Source organism: Pezoporus occidentalis, unplaced genomic scaffold (genome assembly GCF_034315485.1).
Source record: "Pezoporus occidentalis ecotype Australia unplaced genomic scaffold, CSIRO_AGI_Poc_V1 ctg107, whole genome shotgun sequence".
Lineage (NCBI taxonomy): Eukaryota > Metazoa > Chordata > Aves > Psittaciformes > Psittacidae > Pezoporus > Pezoporus occidentalis.
In genome coordinates, this window is record NW_026912854.1 from 538,514 (window position 1) to 565,354 (window position 26,841).

Genomic DNA, 26,841 nt, shown 5'->3' on the forward strand with positions numbered 1-26,841 from the left:
TTCAGAACCTCTGCTGGGGTTGGTGGTGCTGAAGGTGCAGTACAAAGCAGACTGTACCCACCATGGCCACCACCAGCTCTGACCAAACACTGCTATTATGGGTCCAGCCAACATTCCTTAGAGCAGTGTTACAAATTTGGAGTCCCTGTCTTCCCACTGGGGGAAGAGTCTGGGGAACTGTTTCACTATAGACAGATGAAGAGAAATATGTCATTATACAGGCAACAGTGGAATATAACTTATTTTCTACAAAATTTCAAGTAACACGATGCAGCTTTGTGGCAGCAGAAATGAAGTCTTCAATCTGCTTTGAGCTGAGTAACCAACAGTATCTGTGATGCCTCGACCATGAGTCCCCCTCTTTTTATTTTTGATACTGCATGACTCACAGCAGAAACATTCTTGTCATCACTGCCAGCATGTACAGACAATAACCAGCCTATTTAGAAGTCATTTCCCACTGGAATAAACATTGCTGCATCCAGGTGTTCTGCACACAGACATATCCCATGCTATGGGTTTTCCAGAGTATGTATATACATGTATATATATACCCAGAGGTAAGTGTGGAAGTGTTGGTGCTCGCAGTGAGGGCTATCCCCTCACAGTCTCTGTGATGGTGTCTGAGCTGTCCCCAGTACCCACCTGTCATAGTTTAAGCCCAGCCAGTAACTCAGAACCATGCAGCCACTCACTCAACTCTTCCCCTTCTTCCCCCACCCCTCTCCCATAAGGGTCGGGGTGGAGAATGGAAAGGTGACTCCCATGGGTTGAGATATGAGCAGTCAAGTAACTAAGGTATAACACAAACCACTGCTGCTACCACCAATGATAATAATGATAAGGGGAATAACAAGGGAAGAGAATATAAAACTAAAAGGGGAAAAGGAAGAGAAAACAATAAACACAAGTGATGCACAATGAAATTGCTCACCACCTGCCGACTGATACCCAGCCCAACAGGAGCAGCGATCTGAGCCTTCTGGGTAACTGCCCCCAGTTTCTATACTGGACATGATGTGCTGTGGGATGGAATACCCCTTTAGCTAGTTTGGGTCAGGGGTCCCATCTCTGCTTCCTTCCAGCTTCCCATGCCCCTTCTCACTGGCAGAGCATGAGACTGGAGAAGTCCTTGGTCAGAGTAAACATCACTAAGCAACAACTAAAAACATTGGTGTTATCAGCACTGTTCTCAGACTGAAGTTGAAAACACAGCACTGCACCAGCTACTAAGAAGGAGAAAAATGACTGCAACTGCTGAACCCAGGACACCACCCCATGGGTGTCCCAACAGACACCACAGAAGTGGAGAACACACACAAGTGAGAGCCACTGGCTGAGCATCAGACAGAACCAGACTTTCAGCTAATTCCATTCAGATACCTGCTTATGTTAATCACGTTAAAGTAGTTTAAAAGCCATTCCATAGCCTCATCCTTTTAGAAGGACAAAGCTGAACAGCCTCAGCTAAAATAGTATCAGTGTAGTGACCAGCTGCTTTTTTTGTGTCATAAACCAACAGTCTTCATTCTTAGGTCTCAACAATGTAATTCTTCTTCATGGATCCTACGTCAAGAAGATGTTCCAGATGTTCACCATCTGGGATCACTGCAGGGAGGACCGCAGAGAGAACAAGGCAAGTCCCCACTCCAGCTCCGTGTCTGACCTAGTGAGGTGCATGACCTGAGCACAGGTAGCTCCAGGCAGGGGCTATTCCTCAAGCGGAATTCCTGGCAGCTCCCTCTCACCCACCACCTCTCCACAGGGTCTGATCCACAGTGACCTGCCTGCATTCCCTCAGTGCTGGCCTCCAGCATAGCCAGTCCCATGCTACTGGGGGCTGCACCCCAGGGCCTCATACTGGGGTTTAATTGTCTGCTTGCAGTCTCTGATTTGCAATTACAGGTTTGCAATGTGGTCTCTGGTTGCAATTAAAATAAACTAATTTCTTACCTCCATATATACCCCCTGGTTTCCTGAAGTGTTAAACCCCATGCTGCTTGCTTTATGTGTATAAGAACAGCAGCGTTCTTTTGTCTTAATGCTTAAACACCTGGTACTGGATGTAGCAGAACTTGCAACTCACTTCTGTCACAAAGCTACGTAGTGAAGGAGGAGTAAGAGCAGTAAAACCAGTCCATCTGAACTGCAGATTTGAGATGGACCTGCATGACAACATCTACAATTTCAACAGAGTTTGATTTTCCACCCACAGCTCTCATTCATGTCTGTGGTTTTGCTGTGGACCATTGTAAGCCTAAGGACTAGTTCCAAAACTTCAGCTCTAGACTCAGGTTGAGATTCAGAAATCCAGGAAATCCTGTTAGGATGAGGCATAGTGTCAGTCCTACCTAAGCACAACTGAGTGCAGGGAATGTTGCTGAACCATGGACCTCTGGAGTATGCCCAAAAATAGGAAGGAAGCACATCTTGGCAATGGCTGCAATTCCTCACATTTATCAATGCAATCCTGGGGCATGAGGACATGTTCAAAACCAGTATCCAGTTATGCATATTTTGGGACAAAAAAATTGAGACATCCTTCAGCAGAGGGTAAGAACATAGTGTTCTCCCAACCTCACACTGCAGGCTGCTCCCAGGCCACTACAGGGATGTCCGTACCCAGGGACACACTGTAGGATATACACATATTCTGTGATTCAGTGATGAAGAAATCAGACCTTTTGGCTTTGAGAGCATTTTTGAGTGCATATTTATGCAACCTTCTGTGCTTAAAGATGTGTATTTGTGCAAACTAAAAGCTCCCTCTCTGGCATCACATCAGGAAGCGTGGTATTTATGGAGTTATGTGACCATTTTGTTTGAGGAGTGTTATTCAACACCAAATACTTTTGCTATTCTGACTAGGGCAAACTGTAGCCAGAGTCTGTCCCAGTCAGCTCCAGGGTGGTGCTGGGCAGTGCTTGGTGTCCAGGGGGCATGGCTGGAGGAAGGCCTGCGGCTGCAGGTGAAAGGCAGCGTGAAAACAGGTACAGCTGCTGTGGCTGTGCTGGTTGACCACCAAAATTGCTTTCACTGTAGGTGCAAGGCAGACTCTGGCTCCAACTAGCTCAGACCTCCTCTCTTCCATGCTAAGAAGGATCATTAATGAAAATCCAAGAATACAATTATCACAAAAAGTTTTCCTGAGCCATAGTTGTGTCCATCAGTCATGTGAGTATTTAATCCAGTGTTTTTCCATCAAAAGATGCACACTGTATCTCGCAGACGTGGGCAAAGGCTATGTGGTCACTGCTTGAATCTGGGCAGCCATTATCAGCTTTAAGATGTGTCTGTGATCTCTTTCTATAAGCACATGAATCTCAGCAGGTGTTTGGCCTGAAGGGCTGTGCAGCAGTTTCCTTTGGAGAGGGATCCATCTGGATCTCAGCATACAGGTTTGGTAGAGAACTGTTACAGACATTTTGAATATTTCCAGCATTAATTCAGTTTAGCTGCCACTACTCCTATTTAATGTACCACCATTAGAGTTTCATTGCAGATTGACTTTCTTTCCATAACCACTAATTAGCAATTGGTTTTATGAGCCCTGTTTTTATTCCCACTCTGTCAGTGGGAGAAAATACAAGTCCATTACACAATAAAATCTGATTTAATGTCAGATGTGTTCTGCTCTCTGTGTTTTATTTCATGTGTCAGTGGTAATAAAGCAGAGAGCTGATCCTGCAACAAGGAGAAAATCCAATATTAAATTAACACAGTACAGCTTTGCGCAGTAAAGACAGTGAGAGATGGACTTTGTCAGCGTGGCAGTTGCAGTTGGTAGTAGACTGAAGAGATAGGCTGCTCCTCTCAGGAAATAAGTCAAAAGCATGGCATGAATATTATTCTTTTCTGCTTTATCATGTGGCTATTAAAAATGAGCTTCCTATCACTTCTGTCAGTACCCCTGTTTATTTAGGCAGTGCTGAAGGGTGAGGCTGGAAATGTGATTTACATGGTAATTGTTTTTAGGTTTTTTATCCCCCTCTAGCAGTGAATGTTTAGAAGGGAGAAGAGCATTTTGTCCTGGACAGTCACTGTTGTGGGTTGTACCCTCTGGCTCGGGCTGCACATTTACAAAGGCTTCTGCTCTGAGAAGTAGTTCTGGTGGGGCTCCAGCAGGGATCTCTGCACTGTGCTGTACATGAGTGACCTGGACACTTCCACCTACGTTCAACCATTAGCTCTTTACAACCGCATGCTGCTTCAGACAGCAGTTTTGTATTGGCTTGTAGGGTAATTCATGCAGCTGTGTCCTTCCTCTGCAGCACTGACACCACCACAAAATTGAGACAGTGTCAGACAGCTCAGCTCCTTTCAGGTGCAGGGCAGAGCAGAAAGCTAACACAAAAAATCCTTACTTATCTTCGTTCTGAAGTTGCCACAGGCCAGTTAAGTCCCTGGAAAAACTCCAGCTACCCTAAGAGCGGCCCTACCTCACATCGCAAGTGCTGTTTCCCACTGGACTTTTCAGCACAGAGCATGACAAGCACTAGAAAACATCTCGGCCACACCTCAGGCTCCTTTCATGCATGGACAGATCTGCAGCTAATACTACCAGCCCAGTAACTGCTTCATTTGTTGGGGAGACCTCTTCTGGTACGGGTGTTCTTGGGAATGTGGGGAGACATGAAAGGGGAAAGACAGGGGCAGCTAATGGCCACAGCATGAATGAATTCTACCAAACCAGAACCTCCTGGTTCGTCTGGGTCTGGCATGAGGCTGCTTCTGGCAGATAACTTCTCTAGTATATTCAGGATAGGCCTATTAATAGATGATTGCTTCACTTATTCTCTAATTTAATTTACAAAGTGCTCCTAAATCTATGCACAGACCCTTGTATGCACCTGAGCTTGGTGCTTCTTCACACGTATCCATCACCTCAGCCATAGCCCTCCATTCTTTACAGCTTTCCCATTCCATTTCCTAAAGTCACCATGCTTAATTCCTCTCTTTCCCTGCATACAATCATGCAGGGCTAATACACCATTTTCAAACATGGTTCATTATTTTGTGTGAGTGTATGGGAAAACAGGAGGGGAAATGAGTCTGAGCCAACTTTCTGCTTGTCACTGATGAGATAAGGTGTCAGCACATCATGGCCCAAGAATGCAAATGACTGGGTACAACTACAGCACTTCTGAAAGAGAATTCTGGTGAGCCTTAAGTTTTCATCTTTACCTTCACTCTTAACAAAGAATACATCACAAGCAAAATTCCTCATCTCTCACTGAGCTGTGTTTTGGGCACCTATTTTGATGTGCACGTATTTAACCTTACATGAGTTTTATGCAGCGATGGCTCCCGTTGAATCACTGCATACATTTATGGCCAATAAAACGCTTCAATAATTCCCATATAAACACTAGGTACATTGAGTAAAAAATCATACTGTGTCTTCTACATAGTAAAGAAAAACTTCTTTAGCTGCTTCACCCTTGAAAACAGGTATCTCATTAATCACTGATAAACTGCACTGCCAAGCAGGTAATACTGCTGAGATGAACACGGAAACAATGACAGTCGTGAGGAGGAACAAAACATGCCATGGGAAAATGCATTGAGCTGCTCGGGTTACTCAGGTCCAGCTTAGCAATCCCCAGCACAGGGTTCTTCAGCCCTGTGAAGAGTGGAGGAAGCAGATGTAGAAACAAGGGTAGACAAAGGGGAACAGAAGGGATACTCAAAATCACAGGCCTGGAAGTGGATAGACACATGCACATCTGGTGTTACAGGAGCACGAAGGATTCTGCCTGTAAAGCAGTGGTCAGTCTTTGCTTCTTACTCTGTGAAATGCACTTGCTTCTCTAGAGTGATTCCAAGGACACTTTAATGTCAGTTATGCCTAGTCATTGTCACACTCCTGCTGAGTAGTGTATCATCAGGGACAGCCGATTGCAGAAGTGACCGCTGAGATCAGCCTGTCCACGCTTGCATGGAGAATGGATAGTAATTAAGTGTTTATTTAAACATAATAGTTGAAGCAGGAATATACTATCTCAGGTTCTTTGAAACATCTGATCTGTATATGTCAACATCTCTGAGAGGAAACAATGTTAGATTGCTGGGCATGCTGGTTTAAAAGGAACATGACGTGACAGTTCATAGCAGTCAGTGTGAATGGAAGGGTTGTGTATACAAACCAGCTGAATGTTTGATCTCACAGAAGGAAGCATCAGTTAAGAAAAGGGATTTCTTTTCCCCCTAAGAGTGACTCATTACAAAAATCTCAATCTGTGTACACGGCAATGAGAACTTCCTGGAACTTCAGAGGGAAGGGCAAGCACAGCAAACTGAGGATTCGTGAAGCAGGCATTAGAGATCACCTCCTGAGCTTGTAGAACTTAATTTGTTTGCAAAGTTCCTTACAGTAGCATTTTAGGCACTGGCATTAGTCAGGCCATGTCCAGATACTTCATGCCAGGATGAATCATGTTTGACAAACAGTGCACTGAAATCTGCCCCAATTTGTATAGCTTTTGCAGAGGTGTTCGCTGAAGTGCAGCCTCATAACACAAACTGGTTGGCCCAGTGTCTCCCAAACTCTTCCCTTTAATGTCTGAGTCAGACCTGTGATGTCCTACAGATGTCCTACCACAATGAGAAACAACTTGTTCCACAGCTATCTCCTTTGGTGGAAAGAATAAAAATCATTAGAAGGCATGTATTGTAAAAAAGCCCTTGATCAAACCATCCTCTCCTCTTTTCTGTGCAGCACGCTGCTGATGCTGGGTTTGTTGCCTGCTCTCACCACGTTTGCTCATATACAGCAGGAGAACGATGAAGTAGAAGATTAAACCACACTTTTTGCATCTCGCTTTTGCAGCCTGCCCTGGTGCATGTTTGTCTGTCGTTTCCCCTTTGAACATTGCAAAGCAAGCATTTTGAGGAGGAATCCTCTGGCAGTGTTGCCAGCAAATCCTGTGGCCATCTCTTTATCCCCAAATGTTTGTGGTCAGACCAAACTTTGCAGAAGAGCTGCCCCTAATGGCTCCTGTTACATTATGCAGTGGAGACTTGGTTCTGATTTCTTATGTTCGCAAGATAAAACCCTCCTATCATGGACAAGTTCAGCAGCAGGACACGAGGATCCTCACTGCTGTCAGCAGCAGGTTCCCTGTGTCGTTATTAGAGGTGACCCTCTGAAAGCCCAGCAGTACGTGCATAAAGGAGATGTTTTGAATTGGGAAAGGTCATCAGCCACTCCATCAATTGACCATGGCACAATCCCGAGCTCAGGCTCTTCCATCTTTATTTGATCTTTCCTATTTTTTTGCAAGGTCCCAAACTGTTGTGCATTGCAGTGGGCTGTTTCCAGACAATAAGGACCCAGCTGTTTTTCCTGGACTCTGCTCATGGGGATGACCTACTCAGCTCCCACACTAGAATGAGAAACCTCAAATTTACAGCTTTTAAATCAGGTCTTTGCTTTTCTCCTTACATACTTGTCATCTGCCTTGGGCATAAATTAGGTCTTGGCCCCTGCTGTCATCTCCCATTACCTCTCCAGCAGTGTGGCTCTCCTCTGTTCAGCAGGTAATGACAAATTCTGCCCCCTGATTGCAACAGGCTTTTATGCGAGAGATGTCACCTGTGTAGTGGCAGTACACACAGTGATACGGACTGGCCCATATGAGCACGCTAACAGTACATCTGGCTTCAATTCACCTTGGCTCCAAACCCCTCACTTTATGAGTGGGCAGAGCACAGTGTCTCATTGTTCAGCTGAATTAGTGAGTAGGTGGCAAAATACCCCAGCGAGCAGCAAAGGGTTGCACTGCGTGTTTGGGCAGCCACTGCAACAGGCATGCGAGCAAAGGCACATGCCCCAGCACAAGGACAGATGCTTCCTGCCCCACATGTGAGCAATGAGCTCATCTCTGCTGTGGCACACAAAAGGGACAGAATTTATTAGTGTCTTCTCAAAACCCCAGACTGCTTTGTGCAGTGAAGGAGTCCTAGATACTTGAATGTGGACTTACTACAGGCTCTTCTCCACCTGGAATCCTGAAAGCAAAATAGCTCATTGTCAACAGAGAGGACTGGTTAGTGGAGTGAACCTCTCCCTTGCTATAAGAAGGCTGTTGAATGACAGAACTGAACTTCAGTAATGTTCTCAGTGAAATCTATCAAGTGAATATATTTCTAGACCTCATTTACAGTCCTGCTCCTTTTCTGTTGCAAGAAGTGGTGTCTCTATAGTTGCAAGCGTTATGCTGTGTAATGACTGGCTACCTACTCCCTTACTTCTATCCAGATCTATTTCAAACCATGTAAAATTGCTTCTATTTGAATATTTTCTAAGATATTTCAGGATAAGAAACACTCCAAATGGAAATACTATTGAAATAAATGCTAACTCAATGATGACTTATAAAAGATGTTCCTCAATTAACCAGATTTAATTTCTTTCATCTCTTCAATGTAATAAACCTAACAAGTTTCCTAGTCAAGTCTTGCAATTGTAATTAAATAAACAGGAAAAGCGATTCGTCTTGCACTGAATATACAGGCAAAAGCAATCTAAAATTTATTTACATATTGTACAATACCAACAAATGAGAAATGTTCATTTCTGCTTCATTTAAGGCAACTCTGTTCTTTGGTTCAAAAAGGATTGATGTATTTGGACAAAATACTTTATCAAGTGTGAAATACAATAATGCTTTAAATAAAGAAAGCAGTGTCTTAAAGTGAGTAAAATAAAGCCATTGCTTTAGGTATACCCCATGTCGCAGTAACTATGACACTTGGAGCTACCCGGGTAGCTTTCATCTGTTTTGTTACCTCCCCTTGTCGATATATTTGCATTATTTAGCAGTACAGAATTTAAGTGAAAACTTTCTGACTTTCACATCTTAAGGGGGAGCTTAATTAGCCAAGCCTGTAAGAGCAAACTGTGAAATAAAAAGACTCTTCTCTCTTCTGGAATGAATAAAGAATCATATGCATAAGTTTCAGTTGTTTATTGTTTTAAAATCAGAAGCAGTAAAACCCCAGCATAGTTAGGGGAAGCATATATTGCAAACCACTCGCGTTTCAAGGGCATTAATCCTTTCTTCCTTTCAATTGTAATTCAAGACGCGATAACATGAGAACACTACCCATCTCCAGTCGGGCCTTCTGAAACCCTATGACAGTTCAAGGAGATGGTCACAGCAAGAATAAGTGCACAGTAAGGCAAAATTTGATCCACTATCATAAGCAGCAGATGTTTGATTTTTCACCTGCTTTTAATACAACACAAGTACTTTGTTCTCCATTCCCAAGGCTATGTAAAGCAGAATTAATGATTTACTAAGTAGCATCAATGGTTCAACACTGGACAAAGGCAGAACAAACCTTTTTGTTCTTTCAACAGACTTGCAGAAGGCGGCTCTGAGCTTTTTTCAAACACCATACCATAAACCGCACCAAAACGTGTCGATTACCGAGTCCCCGTGACAAACCCAAAGTCAAATACTCATGCATGACTTTGGATGTTATAGGTAAGGCTGGATTCAGTAAATAGCTGTGCAATCTGCCCGTTCAGTGCACTGTAAAAAAGCATGTTATATGTTTGTATTTATACTTCTTGCGCTAATCCTGACCTTCAGCTTTTGGGAAACATGTTTTAATAGCCTCTCAGCTATTTCTTACTGACCTGAAAGTTGCTGCTGTCTTCCAGAAGTTCTGCTTTGGGAATCTTCACAGCAATAGGAACAGTATGAACAGTAAAAACAACATTTAAAAGAAATCTTATAAATCCTTTTGAATGGGACATAATTTTACCACAGATTTTTAACAGGACATCTGAAAATACTTTAGCAATACTTCCAGTGCTTATTATGAAGGCCCACTAGTACAAACCATGACGTGGGACAGTGAGGGCTGTCCATTCCTGTTTATGTGGCGTGTTTGAGTAACAAGCAATGGCACTATCATTATGTGATAATGTAACATGGCATATTTCTGAAGCCTGCTGAGACTTGAGGAAAATGCTTGGCCACATTCTAATTGGCCTAATAGTTACTGTTCCTGCAGCCATTTATGGAAAATGCTGGCTGGATTCCTTGTTTGCTCTGCTCTAATCCATCTTCATACAATGCAGCAGGTAAAATTAGTTACCTGGGTCAACAACTTCCAGGCCTTGTGTATTCTCTCTCTCTCTCTAACATCTCATCTAAGTTCATATTACTTCACCTCTATCTTCTCTTTAACCTTCTCACTTCAGCACCTGCTTACAATTTAGTTCACCTACAAGGTTCTTTTCTGTGCCACTAGCTATGCATGTGATGCCCTTCTTCTTCTAGACCATTCTGGCAGCACCCTCTCCTCAAGCAAAAATCAGACAGTCAGTATCCTTATTTAGCTTGTGGTTGAAAAGTGACTTTGTTGTAATTACCACTACACAGAAGTGTCTACCCTCAGTAGGTATTGATTTAGACCCGTCCTCTCCTTTCTCCAGCCTCTCATTTCTTCATCCTGACCTGTATCATGTCTGGAATTTAGACTGAAGATGCATTTGTCTCATTCAACACTGGAACAGCAGGAGGATGCTGTATCTAGTGTTCCTGTGAATGAGGCTCTGCAAGCACAAGGACAAGCACAGCCTCTGCCAGCTGACTTTGCTACCAGTGTATCTTCTGGTTCAGGTCCCCCCTCACCTATGAGAAGTACAGAACTCTCTCTATATAAACACATATTAAAGTTGAGGACTATAAGACTAATAGTTCCTCTAAATTTTGAAACAAAAGGTAAAGGAGTGTCATATGTGAAGGTAATGGTCAGAATTCTTCCTCTTACTTCTGATTAGGGACTGTAGGGAGAAAATTCACCCATAGGACATAAGAATTTTACACATTCTTCTACATGGGCAGCAGGACCAGAAGGGTTATTTAGATTCAGAGTTTTTTCTGACATACAACTTGTTTTCTGCATTCCCTCATTTTGGCAACTTGATGATAATCACTCCTGTAACCCATGGTCAAAAGATAATGGTGATAAAAGACTTGGACCTTATGCTGGGTCACCAGAAGATTATATTAGGAGCATCAGTATGGGGTTGGATCTGAGTGACTAAATGAAGCGTTATGCAAGAGGACCATCAGATTTAACAAAATGACTAACTAGCTGCCTTACCACTTCCTTTTGCTGGTTTTCCATTTGTTTAGTATAGCAGCTGTTTGCCAATTAGGGCAAATAATGCACAAATAAAGCAGCAGGATCAAAATCTACAGAATAAAATGCAGCAAATGCAGGATAAAATCCTGCTTCAATGAAACACCTGTAATACAAATTGTGAACAGAAAACAGGTGTAAAATAGAACATCAGAGTTGAGTGAGAAGTCTTCTGTCTAAAAATGGGAGACAAACCCCCACGAAACATGCAGACAAGCCAGTTCATGTATTGAAAGCAAATCTTTCAGAAATGCTTTTGTATCTATGTATACAGAATGGTTGTTTAGGAAAACAGGGGAAAACTGGGGAGATCGAATGATCTGCCTACACTAAAATACATCAGGCGTGCTGTTAAAGCTTTAACATGGCTGTAACCTGCTTATGCTGCATTACTTCAACCATTTTAGGAGAAACCTGTTTTAAAGTGGTTCCTTTAGATATTATCACAAATTTCTTGAAGGAAGCACAGCCTGCTGTTTAAAGCACGGGACTGAGTCACAAGATGTAGATTATACCCCCCTGAACTGGTAACTACTATGTGGCTTCCTCATCTCTAAATTAGGAAATAGCACTTAACTAGTCAGAGGTTACAAGGAGACAAGTCATCACCGCTTATAATTGTAATAATTGGAACAAATCCTTCAGAGGAGTACTAATTTATGAAGAAACCTGTGGGAAAGAAGCCAATCACCTAGATGCTTGCAGGCCTGGTAACTTGTTCTAAGCCAAAGAGAGACTCTTGTGCTGTGTTGGTGGAAGGTTTTAGGAGTACAACCCTTGCACTTGTTAAGCAGCAGCCACCTGAAGGTCACCATGGCTCCAAAGTAGCACTGTGATCTCACTGCTGCAGTTTCTGCCCTTCCCTATCCACACCCTTTCCGTGTTTATGACTGTGACACTGGAAGGTATTGATGGCTTCCACCTTCCATATTTAGGCAGCCATGGACCTTATAATGCTGTGTAGGATAACTATACCCTGCATGGTCCTGACGCTGGAAATACAGGGAGACAACTGCCCAGCTGACTGTACCTTAAGACTAACCAGAATCTAAACTTGTGAGAGTGGAGGTTTTGCCTGGTCCATGAAAGTGCAGTCAGTGCACGGCTGACACCAAACACTTACATGTGGGCAATAAAGCCTGGGGAAAGCAAAAGCAGTGAGGAACTCACATGCATGTAAAGGAGGTCAGCTTACTTTCTGTATTCATTGCTGTACTCATTGTACCACACAAATGTGTACTTTTCAAAATGTAAATTCAAGTCAACTACTGCTTGGTTTTGGTTGAGCTATGAGAAATGGAGCTGGGTGTTTGTAACAGCAGCACCCTGGCCAGTCTCTCAAGAATCACTACTTGAACACCACTGAAAGTGACTGGAAGCAGCAGCAGGACAACTCCATCGCTCCCTTCCCTCTGCCTTGTGCCACTGCACTCCGGGCTGCGGAGGGGCACAGCTAATGCGAGAGGATCTGCCCCTCCCAGCGACGACAGCAGCAGCCCGGAGTCATTTATCAGGCTCTGCCCTTCTCCTCTTCAGCCCTTCCTCAGGTGACACAAAGGCAGCTCCATTTAGTACAGTACACTGGCAGAACACAGGGATTATCGGCTTTACAGCAGAACTCGCGCTCACCAAACCCTTCCACGTAATTTTAAAAGCACTTTTACCACTCTTTGTCACGGTATCATCACCTCGGGGCACAGGGGTTGTAAAACAGCCGGCTTACGGCGTTAGCCACCTGGAACAAGTGGCAGAAGAAGGAAGCACACGGGTTGAACATCCCTTGTAGGTGTTCAGGCAAGACCAGCCGTGCAGACGGCCCGCGCTGCCTACTGAGCTGTGCTGGGTCAGGACAAGCGTGGCAGAATGGCAGATCCATAACTACAGAGTGAATTTCAGCGGGGGGGGGGGGGGGGGGGGGGGTTAGGGCTCACGTTACCGGCTGCCGAAGCCTCCCTTAACGCAGCTCCGCCGTCACGTCTCTCACTCAACGGCGCCTCTCCAGAGGTGGCACAGCCAGCTCTCCTCTGCCTTCCCCGTGCTCTAAACGCTCTCCGGATGCCTCATAACCCCCTCCTGCAGCACTCGCTGCGGTCAGTAACGGGCCGACCGGGCGTTACCGAACCGTTGTGGTACAGCCTCCCCCACCCACACCCTCCCCTCAGGCCGCCACAACTCCTAGGGAGCCGCGCCTGCGCGATTGAAAGGCGGGGCGTGCGTGCGTGTGCGTGCGTGCGTGACGTGACGCCGCCGCGTCGGGGAGCGTGCGGTGATCCCGGAAGCGCGGTGTGAGGGCCGCGGTGCGGGCTGAGGCTGAGGGCGCGGTGACGGCGGTGGGTGCTGGCCGCCGCCTCCCTGCTCCGTGCGGCGGCCATGACGAACTTCATCTCGGTGCAGCTGAAGAAGGCCGCGGAGGTGGACTTGGCCAAGCCGCTGTGCAAGTTCATTCAGCAGAGCTACCCGGGCGGCGACGCGCAGGCCGAGCACTGCCGCGCTGCCGAGGAGCTCAGCAAGCTCCGCAAGAGCGCGCTCGGCCGCCCGCTCGACAAGCACGAGAGCGCGCTTGAGACCCTCCTCAGGTAAGGCCTCGCCGGGCTTCACGCCCCCCCCCCCCCCCCCCACCCGACTCCGCCATCCCGCCCCTCTTCTCCCGTTTCCGGTGGGGCGGGCTAGCACCTCCCCTCGCAGGGGACCGCGGGGGGGACCGTGGCGCAGCGCCGGGCTTGGGCCCTGGGTGCGGCGCAACCGCAGCCAGGTGCGGGCGGGCCCAGGTGTGGGTGGCCCGGCCCGGGCGGGGCGGAGGGCTCCCCCGGAGGAAGCGGCTGGGGCTGCCTGCCCGGCTTCTGTGGCCTGTGGGTTGCTGCTTGCCTCCCCGCCGCGGGCCCGAGTCTCTCGGGTGTTGCGGGGTGCCGGGTGGTGGTGGTGGCGGGGGGAGCGGGGCGCGGACAGGAGGCCTTGTCCCCGCCAGCTTCCCCTGCTGGTGTTTGTAATCTGCCCGTCGCCGCCGAGTCTAGGTAGAAAGGACAGAAAGACTGGCTCGCTTTTAAAAGGCGAGCAGGTCTGCCTTTTATTTAACATTTTGTTGTTACAGCTGGCAGCCTTACTTAGTTATTTACTTACTTGTTTATTTACTGTTATGTTTTCCTTCCTTTTCCCGTGTTCTTAACATATTTGCAAAGTCACATCCTTATTTTCCACTTAGCACACTTAGTTTGTACTCGGAAAACTTACCCGTGCCCGTGTTGTGCTGGAATTATCGCAGGTTAGAGGAGCATTATGGTTAATCTGTGCCTTCTGCCTGGTAAATTGCATACAGCATACTTTAGGGCTAACTGCTCCATCACCTGCAAAAGCACTCTTTCCTATCTCTGTAGAACATCTATGGATTGCAGCATTGCTGTGGTAATACTGCTGAGGTGTTTCTCTGTGTTAGAAATATTTTGAGCCCATTTCTTGTAGCTCATCTACTCACTGATGCCACTGTGACTCATTTGTTGGAGTCATGCTAAATACACACTTCTATTTGCAAAGCTTGGAGCAAAGACTTGTACTACCAGAATGTGAGTTTTTACATAGTGAAAGCAACTTCATTTTTTTTTAAGAAGGAAAAAAGATAGAGGGATTTTCTAGTACAGGGAGACGTCTCTGTAATAGCATGTGCAAGTAGAAATACATTTCGGGTTCACTCAAATTTCTTGTTTACCAACTTGAAGAGGAATGGAAAAGGAACAAGTGACTTACTGAAAAGAAAGCAAGATTTGTAAAATGAATTGCTGATGTTTTTTGAGCTTATCAGCCCTGCTTTGGGTGTTTGGGCTATAAAAGCTGTGATTGTACTAATCTTGTTTTATGGTATCTTAGTTTCCTGTTATACTCCTGTTTATTACTGCATATGCGTTTGAAGGTCAGGGAAATCGCAAGCTTCTGTGAAGTGAAGGAGGGACTCTGATATGCAAATTGAAAGGCATGTTGTTATCTCCCCTTGAATGCTAGAGTTGAGCTTCCTTTACTGGTGGTGCCCATCAGGTTTGTCATCAGTTTCTAGCTGAAATGCCTGTTTGGCCCAGCCATGTTGTATGGCTTCACCCTATGTCTAACGTGTTTACATCACCCTCTCTTCAGTTCTGGTCCTTCTCTTGAACCATTTCTGGGAGACAGAAGGTGTACATGACATTCTGACAAGTGAGCTACTTGGATGAGTTCAGTGGACAGTCAGATGAGCATCAGAGCTAGTGCAAAACTGGATCAAAGTAGTGTTGCTGAAAACCAAGGGGCTGAGTGGGACCTCTGTCTATGAGTGCCAGCAGGCCATTAATTAAAGCCACAGTATGCAGCTTCAGCTCAGGTTTTCTCTCTGAATAATGAGGGGAAACCACTTGCAATGGCATAATTACCAGTTTTCCTTTGAGTCAGTTCCACATGCAGTTCTCTGCTACACAGAAGCTCCTCTGATAAAGCACCTGCATTTTTAACTGTATCCTTTGTGATTGCTTGTTCTCTTTACAATGGGAGTGAGATAAGATGAGGGTCTGAATTAACTGTTAATGAAACTGATCAGCTGTCTGTGTTCCTGTATCTCTAACAAGGTGTGGGTGGTTTGCCCCTGTCTAACCATTTATATTGCAGTTGCTGGAAAATGTTTGTACTTATTCTGTAAGAATACTCTGACAAATTCTGTTAGTACTCTGTAAGATGCAGTTTAAAAAGTCAGACTGTCTGCACACCTGAAGTGTGGGGCATCCAGCTGAGCTTATGGCTAAAAGAGCGTAAGAGTCTGAGCACCCTGCATTTCTCCTGATAATTTCCTTACCTCTCCAACTTCCAGGATTTTCCTGTTGCTGTTTGAGTTGTACTCAGTCATGTTTAAGTAACAACTTCAGCAAGATTTTCATTCGAGTTTACAGCTGGTTAGTGAAGTAAGGTTGGAAGAGCTAATTAAGATGTGGATGCCTCTTGCATCCATTTACTTCTTTGGAGCTTTTTATAGACCGTAATACCTTGTAGAGCACTGTAGACCACTAACTGTTAAGAAATGAGGCCTTAATCTTCTGCTAATTAATCCAGGATTTGCCCACAATTTTGTAATCTTTAGAAACCTCATTTTACTGACTGGTTACTGCACGTTTCTTTTATGTGCAGTAAGATATGAACTTGGTTGTGGTCCCATTTCCCAGGCAAACAGGAACCAATAAAGTTTTGGAAGAGCCTGGTATGCTGCTGTTTGCTGAGCGCAAATGCTTCTCTTGACTAGGTATTTGAGATGCCCAGTGAAAAGGGGCACAGTGCAACTGGGAAAGACCTCAGCCTCCTTCCAAGCTTTCTTTGTTTAGTGGGAATCTGAGTGCTCTGAAGGTGACGTAGGTGAACTTAGTACAGATGTTTCTCCTTAAATTCTGTCATAGCAGATTTGATTTAGTGGTGTGGGTTTTGGTGTTCTGTTTTTTTTTCTTCTTATGATTATAATTACAGCTTGAAGGGATTCCTTGCTGCCTTTCTTAATATTAAAGGTAGCCTGGACTTCATTTCCTTTTTCTGGAGTGGTGAGGTGGTGGTAGTTTAATTTTACCAGTAATTCTTGTAGTCCTTTTAAAAACAGGAAAAATAAGGGAAAAGGGGGACTGTTTGTGTGGTTTTATTTTAAACAGTCAATCTCTTGAGGGCTGCAGTTGTAGTTCTGGTTTCCAGCTGGGATTCAGGACTCCTGTTCTTATCTAGGAAAGCAAAGAGGGATCTTGGTCTCTTTTATGTTGTTTTGAAAGAGATTTTCCTTTATGATCCTTGGAAAGAGGAACAGGGTTTGAGGTTTTTAATGTAATACATATATTTTAATTCTAATTTAAACCTTGACTTCCCACTGGAGTGCTATAACTCATTTTTACTATCATTTAGGAGTGTGTAATGCCTGTTTTGCTGAAAAATTATTGTCTTTGAGAACTAGATCTGTGTTGCTGACCTCTGCCCTCCCGTTGATAACTATTAGAACTCAGGTAGTTGATGTTTGCATGGCTCTCTGTATCACTGGCACAGCCAAACACCCAACACTCATCTGTGTTGCATGGCAACTTCTGTTATTTGTGTATCGATAGCTAGATTACTGTAAATGTTTTTAAATGACACCTTTATGTTTGCCATCACCTTTCAGTGTGTAACAGACTTGTGCATCTGATGAAGGCCTTTCCTTCACTATTTATTTCTCTGTACTGCTAGTTTTCAACTGCTGTGATTAACATCTTTGTTTGACATTCTATATGTGTTTGGTCTGTGTATTCCATTATGTTTAGATATGTTAATCTACTAAACTAAATGATTTTATGCTTTTTTAAAGAGCTCTCAAATCTTAAATAGAATTTCAAGTTCCTTAATAAAAAGAAATGACATCACATGCTTAAAGTAGTAACAGAAATAGGAACCTAAGTTCTAAACTTGTTTAAAACCAAGCAGACAAAAAGTCCAGTGTTAACTGGTGTTCATTGATGCTAAATGCAGCAATATATGTGTTTGCAAGGAACCTACACCTCCTTTGCTTATTTTCTTTGTGGTTCTGTTGGCATACAAAGAACAGTCTGCTGCAAACGGCTGATGCTTAGGCTTAGGTGCCCCCAACTTCACACAGACATTTGGCAAGCTTTGCTTCTTGGCCCTCCCCTCTTGGCAGAAGAGGACAGGGTAATTGTGGAATGTGGGAAGACAGCTTGGCTTTATTAATGGCTTTTGGTTAACAAATTAAGTTGAGGCAGGAGGAAGAAGCATGCAAAATCTCATTTTCTTTGTGATAGCACATGAGAACCGTGTTGAGACTGGCTGAAAGCAGTGAAGGAAGGGTGTTTAAATCGGTTGCAGGTATCTTCAGTGTTAGGAGTTTAACTATACTTTTTACATACTTGGTAAGCTATTAAAAGTAAAAATTAATCTTGATTAAAGTGCCTTTACAGTAAATATCTGCAGACTTTTTTCTTTTTAACCTTAGGAGCAATTTCTTTCAACTCAGTTGTTAGCGTAAGTCCTGCTGGGTTACTGCTGCAGGTTACTGTAGCTTTTCATTAGGCTTAATATAGTGTGTCTTAAATTGCAGTGGCTGAAGTAGAAAGCTGTAGTATTATGTAGTATTATGTAGTAGTATGTACACTGGCAGATGTAAGCCACTGAAGAATATGCTAGCATTATTTTTATTGTTATATTTGACTTCTAAAAATGCTCCTTGACTTTTTAAACATTTATTGCTTGCAGAACATACACCTTGTACATCTGCTTCATGTCTAGATCAATAGTGATAGATATTTAATAATGTCATGTAAGGAGATGGGAACAATGTTAACCCTGTTTCACAGACTGTGAAACTCATTAGTACAATGTGTTTTGTATATTGGGAAAATGAATTCTTAAAAAAGGAATTTGACCAATGTAGTGTTGGGTGTATGCCTGTATGGCAAGTGTTACAGGGATAGCGTAGGAAACGGGCTTTACATGTTACCTGTTCTCAGCAGTAGGCAGTTTAAAGGTGTTCTGTTCTGCATCCAGCCTGTCATGTTTAACAAGTGGTGCAGGTGGAGGGTACAGGTTAGGAAAACTGAATTGCTGACTCTTGCCTGGATAGACTGTGTGAGGTACCATTCTATACTTGCTGTATTATCTTTTGGGCATTCTTTCCAAACATATTTCACTAGGAGTAGACAAAATACTGGCACAGAGAATGTTTTAGTTTTAATTCACTGTGACTACTACAATATAATGAAAACTAGGCTTACAAGTAAAGGATCAAGTAATCAAGCACTAGGCTCTCCAGTTGATACTGTGCAAGGCAGTGGCATCTATTTCAAAGACACTGAAGTTTAAACAGAAGAGTCAGAAATTGTAGGGGAGTGGGATATAATGTTCAGATCAAGGGAGTGCAGTGTAGCTTGTTAACATTATGTTAAATGCTGTGCTTAATTTACTGTTGCAGCATGACTCAATGTCTGATGTATTCTTTGCCTCCCTATACATATACAGGGACTCATTAGCATGCCATTTTTTTCTAATCCACTGTCCCATCAGCAAGTGGAATGGGTCAGCTTCATCTGTGATACTCTCCTGACTGAGACACAGTTTCACCTTATCTGTGAAAGATTGCCTCCTACTGAACTTCTTCTCTGCTGGAAACATATCTTTAGGCAGAATTTCTGCCTGTCCTGCAGATCCTCCATAGTTATGAATGAGCTTCACAACTTCTGTGTGGGATTTTTGCACCCTTTTCTTTACATGCCAGTGTAAGAAACAAAACTCTTGATTTGATTTATCTACTAGTTCTTCTCTTTTATTTTTTGTAGATACTATGATCAGCTGTGTTCAATTGAGCCAAAGTTTCCGTTCTCTGAAAATCAGGTAAGAAGACTTATCAAAACCACAGCACCTACAATGTATGACTTCCAAGCCTGTACCTAATCCACTGAACAGTACTGCTGTGGGGCGAGGCATTTAATCTCTTCAAGCCTTAATTTCCTAATCTTTGTTCATTTTCTAGTCTTTGCTCATATATACTTTCTACTGAAATGTCACCTTTGATGGCCATAATTATCTTCATTTTACAGATTTGGAAACGTTTTGACTTTGGCTGGTGGCTGGAAAGAGTTGTGCTGTGCTGATTACTCTTCAACCCTCCTTTTTCCAAGAAGTCTTTTTTCATACTGTGTTCTAAAGGCTTTTAAAAACATAATTTCTATGGGAAAACTTTAAGTAATGGATGATTTTTGAAGTAGTACAGGTGTTTTATTCACAACACCTAACAGAATAAGCCACTTAAGAGCTTACCTCTTTATTCCCGCCTCTGCACCTACAAAAGTCATAATGAACATCGTATCTATCTAAAAATTAGGTTGTTATTTTTTTTTCCTACCATATTTCTTCAGAACTCTAAGGGGAAATTCAGCTTAACTCTTGACCATTGGAGTGCTCCTCAGGTGGAGGCTGGAATAGAGCTATAGGCTCCTGTGTTTTGGTAGAAAAAGATGTATCTTTTCTTTCAAAGTGATGACAAATAGGACAGAATTTGCATTTTGTTCTTGATGAAATCATATTTAAATGGTAACATTATAATTAAAGGAAAAACTTTCTTTTTGGACTTGGTTACAAGTAAGGGAGTAGTTTTAATGCAGTTCAAGCTGACTTGGGTTTTGCATGTAGCACTTGTAGCCGAGAACTGCACTTTTGTTAGTGTTGAAAATGATCTGATACAGTGATCTGGAAGACTGGTAAACATGAAGAGGAAGTTCTGCAGTGCTGTAAACTGTTCCATCAGAGGGAAGTAGTTGTCAGTGGAAGCAGCAATGAACAGCTGAGGGCCACAGCGTCTAGCTGCAATGCTAGTGCAGGAAAATTCATCACCAAGCAGTACTGTGCCTTTTCTGAAGTTATTCTCCCCAGACATTTTAAAACAAGTAATTTTACTATGTTTTCTGGTTTGATATGATACTATGATACCAGTTGTGTACAACTAGTTTGATCAGCTGAATAAGGAATTAAATTGTGGAACCTTGAGCAGATTCTTTGAAGTATTTGCATTGCCTATGAAGTACACACTGGAACTGTAACATAAGCCACACTGGTTTTACTTGAATTGTCTTTCCTAAGTGCATTTCCTGATAATGTTCAAAAAATAAATGAATTTTGGTATTACAAACCAGTTCCAAATATGCTACCAGTATGGAACAGTGGAAACTGCCTGGTTAGGTGGTTTCCTTTAGCTGTGAGTATACCAGACCATCAGACTTATTGGGAGAGGAATATCTGGGTTTGGAAAGAAATCTATCTGTCACTCAGAATATGAGCAGAGCTGAAAGATTATTTTGACCATTTCTGTCTGTTCTGCTTGAAATGTTTTGAGCAAACCTGAAGGAAAAAAGGTAGTTGTTTGTGGTTTTTTTTTTTAATGATCCTTAATGATTTTCTGAAACCTCCAGAATATTTGTGGTGCTACAAATGAATGAAGTGTTTAACACAGTTGGACTATTGAAGGATAAATAAGTGAAATTGGGATATTTTCTGAAGATCTCTGAGATAAAATATGAAATCAAGATCTTTCTTTTTCACCACTTTCAGGTCTGTGTAACATTTACATGGAAAGATGCTTTTGATAAAGGATCACTTTTTGGAGGATCTGCCAAGTTGGGTATGTGAATGTACTGGAAGTGCAAGTGTTCAGGATATTAAGGCTTGAGAATGTGTTTATATCACTGAGTTGTTAATAGTCTTCTTTCTAGTATTCTCAACATAGCTTTCAAATGATGCCAGCTATATTGGTAACAGATTAATCACTTCACCACTGGTAATGAATAAATGCAAAGCATTTCTATAAAATTGAGATTCAATATTGGTTTTTCCAGAGGCACAAACAGATGTGCAATCTGATAATAGTTATGCTGTCTGCTCCTCAGACTTTGGGGAGCAGCTACAACTGACATTAATCAAAATTGTTCAAGTTAACATGAAGTTTCATAGTAGCAGGTTTTGGTAATCCAGCTCTTACTCCTCTACATGAATAAGATCCTCATGAGATGTACTTGAGAGTGGGTGAGTCCATTCCAGAAGAAGGGAAGTGTTGGTAACTGGCTTCAGTAACCTAGTTTGATAGCACATTTCATTCAGGAGAATGGAAGGAACTTACAGTGCCCTGAAAGGATTTTCCTACTACTTCTTTATACAGTATTTTCATACAAATTTGAATTCTTGGAAAGAAAAAAGCATTTGTTTCCTGCAAATACAAGGTGTTTTGAGTCTGTGATTCGTGTTAGTCATATAGGACAATTCTGCACTGCAAAATCGGGATCATTAAATGGTTTTGGAACAATTGCCAGTGGAGAAACTGAGACTAAATCCTTTTGAATTAAGCGAGGAGCTGTTCAGTTATGTGTCATTGTTTCTCAATCCTATACCCAGATTGAAATTTGGTTTAAAACTTCCATGCAGCTGAGATACAGGGCTGTGACTGAGAGCTCTGGTTCTTGCTGTTGTGGCAAACTATTTTCTTCCCAGCTCCCACTGAATCCCAAGTCTGTATCACAAGGGTAGCTGACAGATTCTGTGGCTGCTTGAAAAGTGACCCAGTTCACAGCATGGCATGTAATCTGAAATATGTTGTCTTAGGTTAATAGGTAGAGCTATAAACAGATGGGTCTGAGGAGAATCTATGTTGCTAAACAGCTGTTCTTACTGTAAATCACACTTGAGATGCAATTCGGAGTGTAAAGTAATTCTTCATATAAAGTAATTTTGCACTTCAGAAACTTTAAAGCCGTATTTTCTTTCCTTTCTTGTGTTTGTTTCAGTCTTTTGAATGATGTATTAAGTTGCACAAGATCATCTTAGAAAAAAAATCTGGAAAATAAACTACAGGAAAGAGATGATCTAGATAAATTACTATTCTCTTGCAGAAATACAGTCAGTGACTGTATAAGACTTTTCACTCAGAAACACAGTGGGAAGAATGGCATGCCAGATTTACAGCTGCTTACATAGAAACTTCAGAGGTCTGTTAGATAAATCTGTAGCTGTGTAAGGAGGCTGGATGTTAGTGGAAAAAAAAACAAATGTGCCCTTATAGTACTTCATTGGTTTAAGGATAACTTTAGAAGTTGTATGTGGGTTTGGGAAATTGAAGATTCGCTAGCTGAGTTTTCTGTGTTCTCCAAGACAAGCATCTAAACACTTCTAACAGTTGTACATATCTGCAGTCTTCAGATTTCCCAGTGCCTGCATATGGCAGATAACCTTTGAAAGCAATTAATAGGTTCAAAATGGTTCTTGTTCAGGTATTACTGTTTCTAGAAGTGTGGGCTCCATCCTCTGGGTTTGTGAAGTACTACAGGAGTCGAGCCTGAGCAGGCTACATTGCTGTCTAGTGAGCACAAGTTTTAATTAAGTAAATCCTTAGCTGTTTCATTACACACATAACCAAGATATTTGTCAGCGTTTTCAATCTGAAATGATAGCTCTGAGAGGTGGAAAATTCCCTGCATTGCAATAAACAGTAACACAAGAGCATGCAAAAGTCTTTGGCCTCAATGAGAGAAGGGTAGTTCATCTTGCATTCAGGATGCAGTAAGAGCATGTAATTGGGCAGTTGCTGTAAACTGGCTAATGCATACAAGTTCATATTTCAGATTAGCTTTCAGTAGTACTTGTGTTTCTGTATCTTCAGGAGCAAAAAGCTGTACTTGAGTTAGAAAGACTTTAAAGTTATTTTCTGTATTGCAAGGGTTTTTATACTACCGCTTTTATGCTTTGTGCCACTCGGCATAGTTCCTCACATGAAACATTTTGTGCAAGTACTACATTAGACTATGTAAAGCTTTCCTGATGAGGATGACTTCAAACATGAAAAGTTCAGTATCACTGGGGTTGTTTGCTTCTTTTTCTTTCTCTTGGCTTGAAACTGTTGGTATCTTAAGTAAAGATATCGGTAGCATTGGCCTCATCTATAGGTGCCTTAGTACTAAGGTTTATGGCCTTAACACTACGGGTAACTGTCCGTCTTGATTGCAGCTCTGGCAAGTTTGGGGTATGAGAAGACCTGTGTTTTGTTCAACTGTGGAGCGTTGGCAAGCCAGATTGCAGCAGAACAGAATCTAGATAATGATGAAGGACTAAAAGCTGCAGCTAAGCATTATCAGGTACAGAGCTCTGTGCTTTTGCTTAGGAATTCAGAATAATTAATCTTAGAACATCAAATACTATCTCTCAATTCTAAAGCTGTATATACCCATACATAAATATATACACATATTTTCTCCCTCTTAATTGCAAAGGCAGTTGGCTAAGTACTTACTTGCCAGCTTGGAAGAATTTAATCCCCTAGAATTCTGTATGCTCCTTCCCCCAAGCGTGTTGGTAACTTTTAACCTTCACCTTAAAGATTTAATAATTCTAGCTAGTACAAGTTTTAGTTTTAACAAGTTTTACAGTAATAATGTCTTTCTTCATGGTATGCAGTAAAATGTCCTTTTTCTTATGTTGTTAGGTGTAATCAATATACCTTTCCTTATAGTCCATCTTGATAAATGTATCGGTGTAAGTGGTTCCAAGAACAAGGAATTGTTTAATGGCTAAACAATAAATAAGAGACCATACTCCAAAAAAGCTCTTTTTAAAAATTGCTTTATATATTATATTTGTAGGAGAGAAAGTCTTTTTTGGAAACATGAGTGATAATGTATAATTTTGTTTTACTTAGTTTGCAAGTGGTGCTTTCCAACACATTAAAGACACGGTTTTGTCAGCACTGAATCGAGAACCTACGGTGGACATCTCTCCAGACACAGTTGGAACTCTCAGTCTTATAATGTTGGCTCAAGCCCAGGAAGTCTTCTTCTTGAAAGCTACAAGAGGTATATTTTAATCTTCAGCGTGTATGTTCATGTGCTCATTCCAACTTCCACAAAAGCTCACAAGTGTGTCAAGTTATTAAGAGGTTGTAAAGGGCCTTTCAGAAGTTAGTTTTGCATTTACTGCATTTCCTCCCCCCACACCCTTGGAGGTCATTAAAGGCAAACTACAGGTGCCACTTTTGTCTAAAGGTTCACCTCACAGTGCAGTTTTCCTATCTGCCTTTCCTTTTTATGTCCAAAACATTTAGTCTCCACAGTTAGAAAGGATTTTGTTGGTTTATGTGTTTTCCTTTTCCCCCTTGAGAACAAGACAGTCTCTAAACTGAGAGTACTAGAAATAGTTCATAGGGGTTTTGCCACTACTCCCCCTCCTCCCCTGTCTGAGAAAGGATTTGAGAATTTAGAAAGAAATGACTGTACTAGGAAAGAAAGGAAATGTCCTAAGAGTTCAGAGGAGGCAAAATCTGTTTGCTCCTAATTTTGACAGAGGAACTCTGACCAAGTCTAACTTTGGGTATGCCCAGTTTATCTTGGAAAATGAAGTTCTGCAGGTAGAACAAAAACTGGTGTCCCTAACTGTTAAAGGGTGATTGCAAAATGATGATTCAGAGGCTGCGTGTTCTAATATAACTGTTAAAGAACATAGGCTTGAAAGAATTTCCCTGTGGAACAGTCCAGTCTTTGGTACAAGATCTCTTTCTCTTTCCTATTCTGCTTTTCTGTCTGTATTTACAAGAGGTTGTGCATCTAGAGATTGCAGATAACTAAAAGTAAAACTAAGGACATAGGGGTCACGTGTGATAGACCATCAACTGCTTTCTCCCTGCATTGTTTGGAGTATAGTGGAGAAAGGGGTTAACTTAACTGGGATGTTTCTTCTCTTCACAGGGAAGATCCTTGAAAAATCTTGTAGCCTTACTGCCTTCAGGAGAATCTCAAGGAGAAACTCTTGTCCTCCAGTCAACTGATAAATTAAGTTTATATTCTTTATCACTCTGCTGGTACTATTTTAGTCTCTGGCTATTTGGACATTGCTTTGAAATAAATTCGTGTAACAAACGCCTGGAACTTTTCTTCAGGGCAGAAGCAGGTGCTTAACCTCATTTTGCACCTGGATTCTTCTTACCCAAACATGAAAAAGTCAAAGCAAAACTGGTTCCAAACCATGTGTGCCCAGAGAAATCAAGATTTTTGTGTCTGCTCCCAGGACAACAGGTTTGCCAGTGTTAGAAGGACAGTAAGGTTGATAATCATCTGACTATGGAGGCTGTAGGTGTTGCCACACGTAGAGGTTCTTCCCCGTTGCAGGAAAGACGTTTTGTGAAGAATCATGTTTGACAGCGTGATTAATGTCAGCAGCCTGTTTTTCAAGGGGAAATGCTTCCAAGTTTCATCTCAAAACTCAAATTTAGCTTCTTGCTGTGTTGACTGTTTACCTTAGTTGCAGTCTTTTGGTTGCTCTTGTGCGGGACAGTCCATTTAGCATAGTGGTATTTCTGATAGAACCGAAGTTTATTCACAAGTTGAAGCGTTTGGCAAAACCCAAATTAGCCAGGGAAATCTAACTCCACTGCATGACTACACAGCAGTTCTTTAATTTCTGAGCCTTTCTTAATGTTTAAGTGTCTTTAAGTCTGCATGTGATGGCTATTCCATCTCAACCCTTGTGTTGTAGCTGTGATATTTTAAAGTTATATGAGTAAAACTAAAGCATCTGATTACAAAAGATCTACTTGGAGCTGTCTGCATGGAGAAATGAGTCCCCTTTAACATTTACTTTGTTAAAGGAAATGTAGTTAATATGCCAATATATTTTTCTTTTCCTTAAAGCTCAGGCTCTGTGGAGGAGGATGCAGCTACCACACACTAGGTGGGGCTAGAAGGACACTCAAGTTTTATTTCATTTGGCTTTATTAAATATTTAGTGCACTGAACAGAAACATTTTAACGAAGAAGTGATTTGCTAAATCTCAGACTCCTTCCTCTGTTTGTCATCTAAATCCTGTTCCACAGTGAAAAGATCTTTCTGGCATTTACCTCATAGAAGGTAAATAGGTTCAATCATAGCTCATGCTTGAAGTGCTGTAGATAGATGTGTGAGTATGCCGGAATGACCACTTGGGAATTCTTTTGGTTTAATTTTGGCAATTAAGCATACTCTGCAGATTTCCTAATCTCCCCATATGCCTCCTTCCCTCCCCCCCTTCCCCCCATGGTTATGGGTCTGGCAGTATGTGAAAGTCACCTGAACTGGAGGATGCTTGTTTGTAAGGGCTGCTATTTCGAGTGAATGGCTGGCATTTGTGTTGATAGCCTGCCCTCT

The 26,841-nt window shown here is 42.4% G+C and overlaps 1 protein-coding gene across 4 annotated transcripts in view; it reads left to right on the top strand.

The window, feature by feature from the left end:
- Positions 1-13,457: 13,457 nt before the first annotated feature.
- The window catches only part of PDCD6IP (programmed cell death 6 interacting protein), a 29,795-nt gene continuing 16,411 nt past the window's right edge, over positions 13,458-26,841 (top strand). For 2 of the 4 annotated variants that reach the window (XM_062621930.1, XM_062621947.1), the window contains exons 1-5: positions 13,458-13,739; positions 19,467-19,521; positions 21,235-21,304; positions 23,677-23,804; positions 24,365-24,518. In XM_062621930.1, the coding sequence (XP_062477914.1) occupies positions 13,534-13,739; positions 19,467-19,521; positions 21,235-21,304; positions 23,677-23,804; positions 24,365-24,518 (613 nt within the window). In that variant the 5' untranslated portion in view covers positions 13,458-13,533. The remainder of the gene's footprint in view (positions 13,740-19,466; positions 19,522-21,234; positions 21,305-23,676; positions 23,805-24,364; positions 24,519-26,841) is intronic. The other 2 variants (XM_062621922.1, XM_062621940.1) reach the window with 2 other exon arrangements.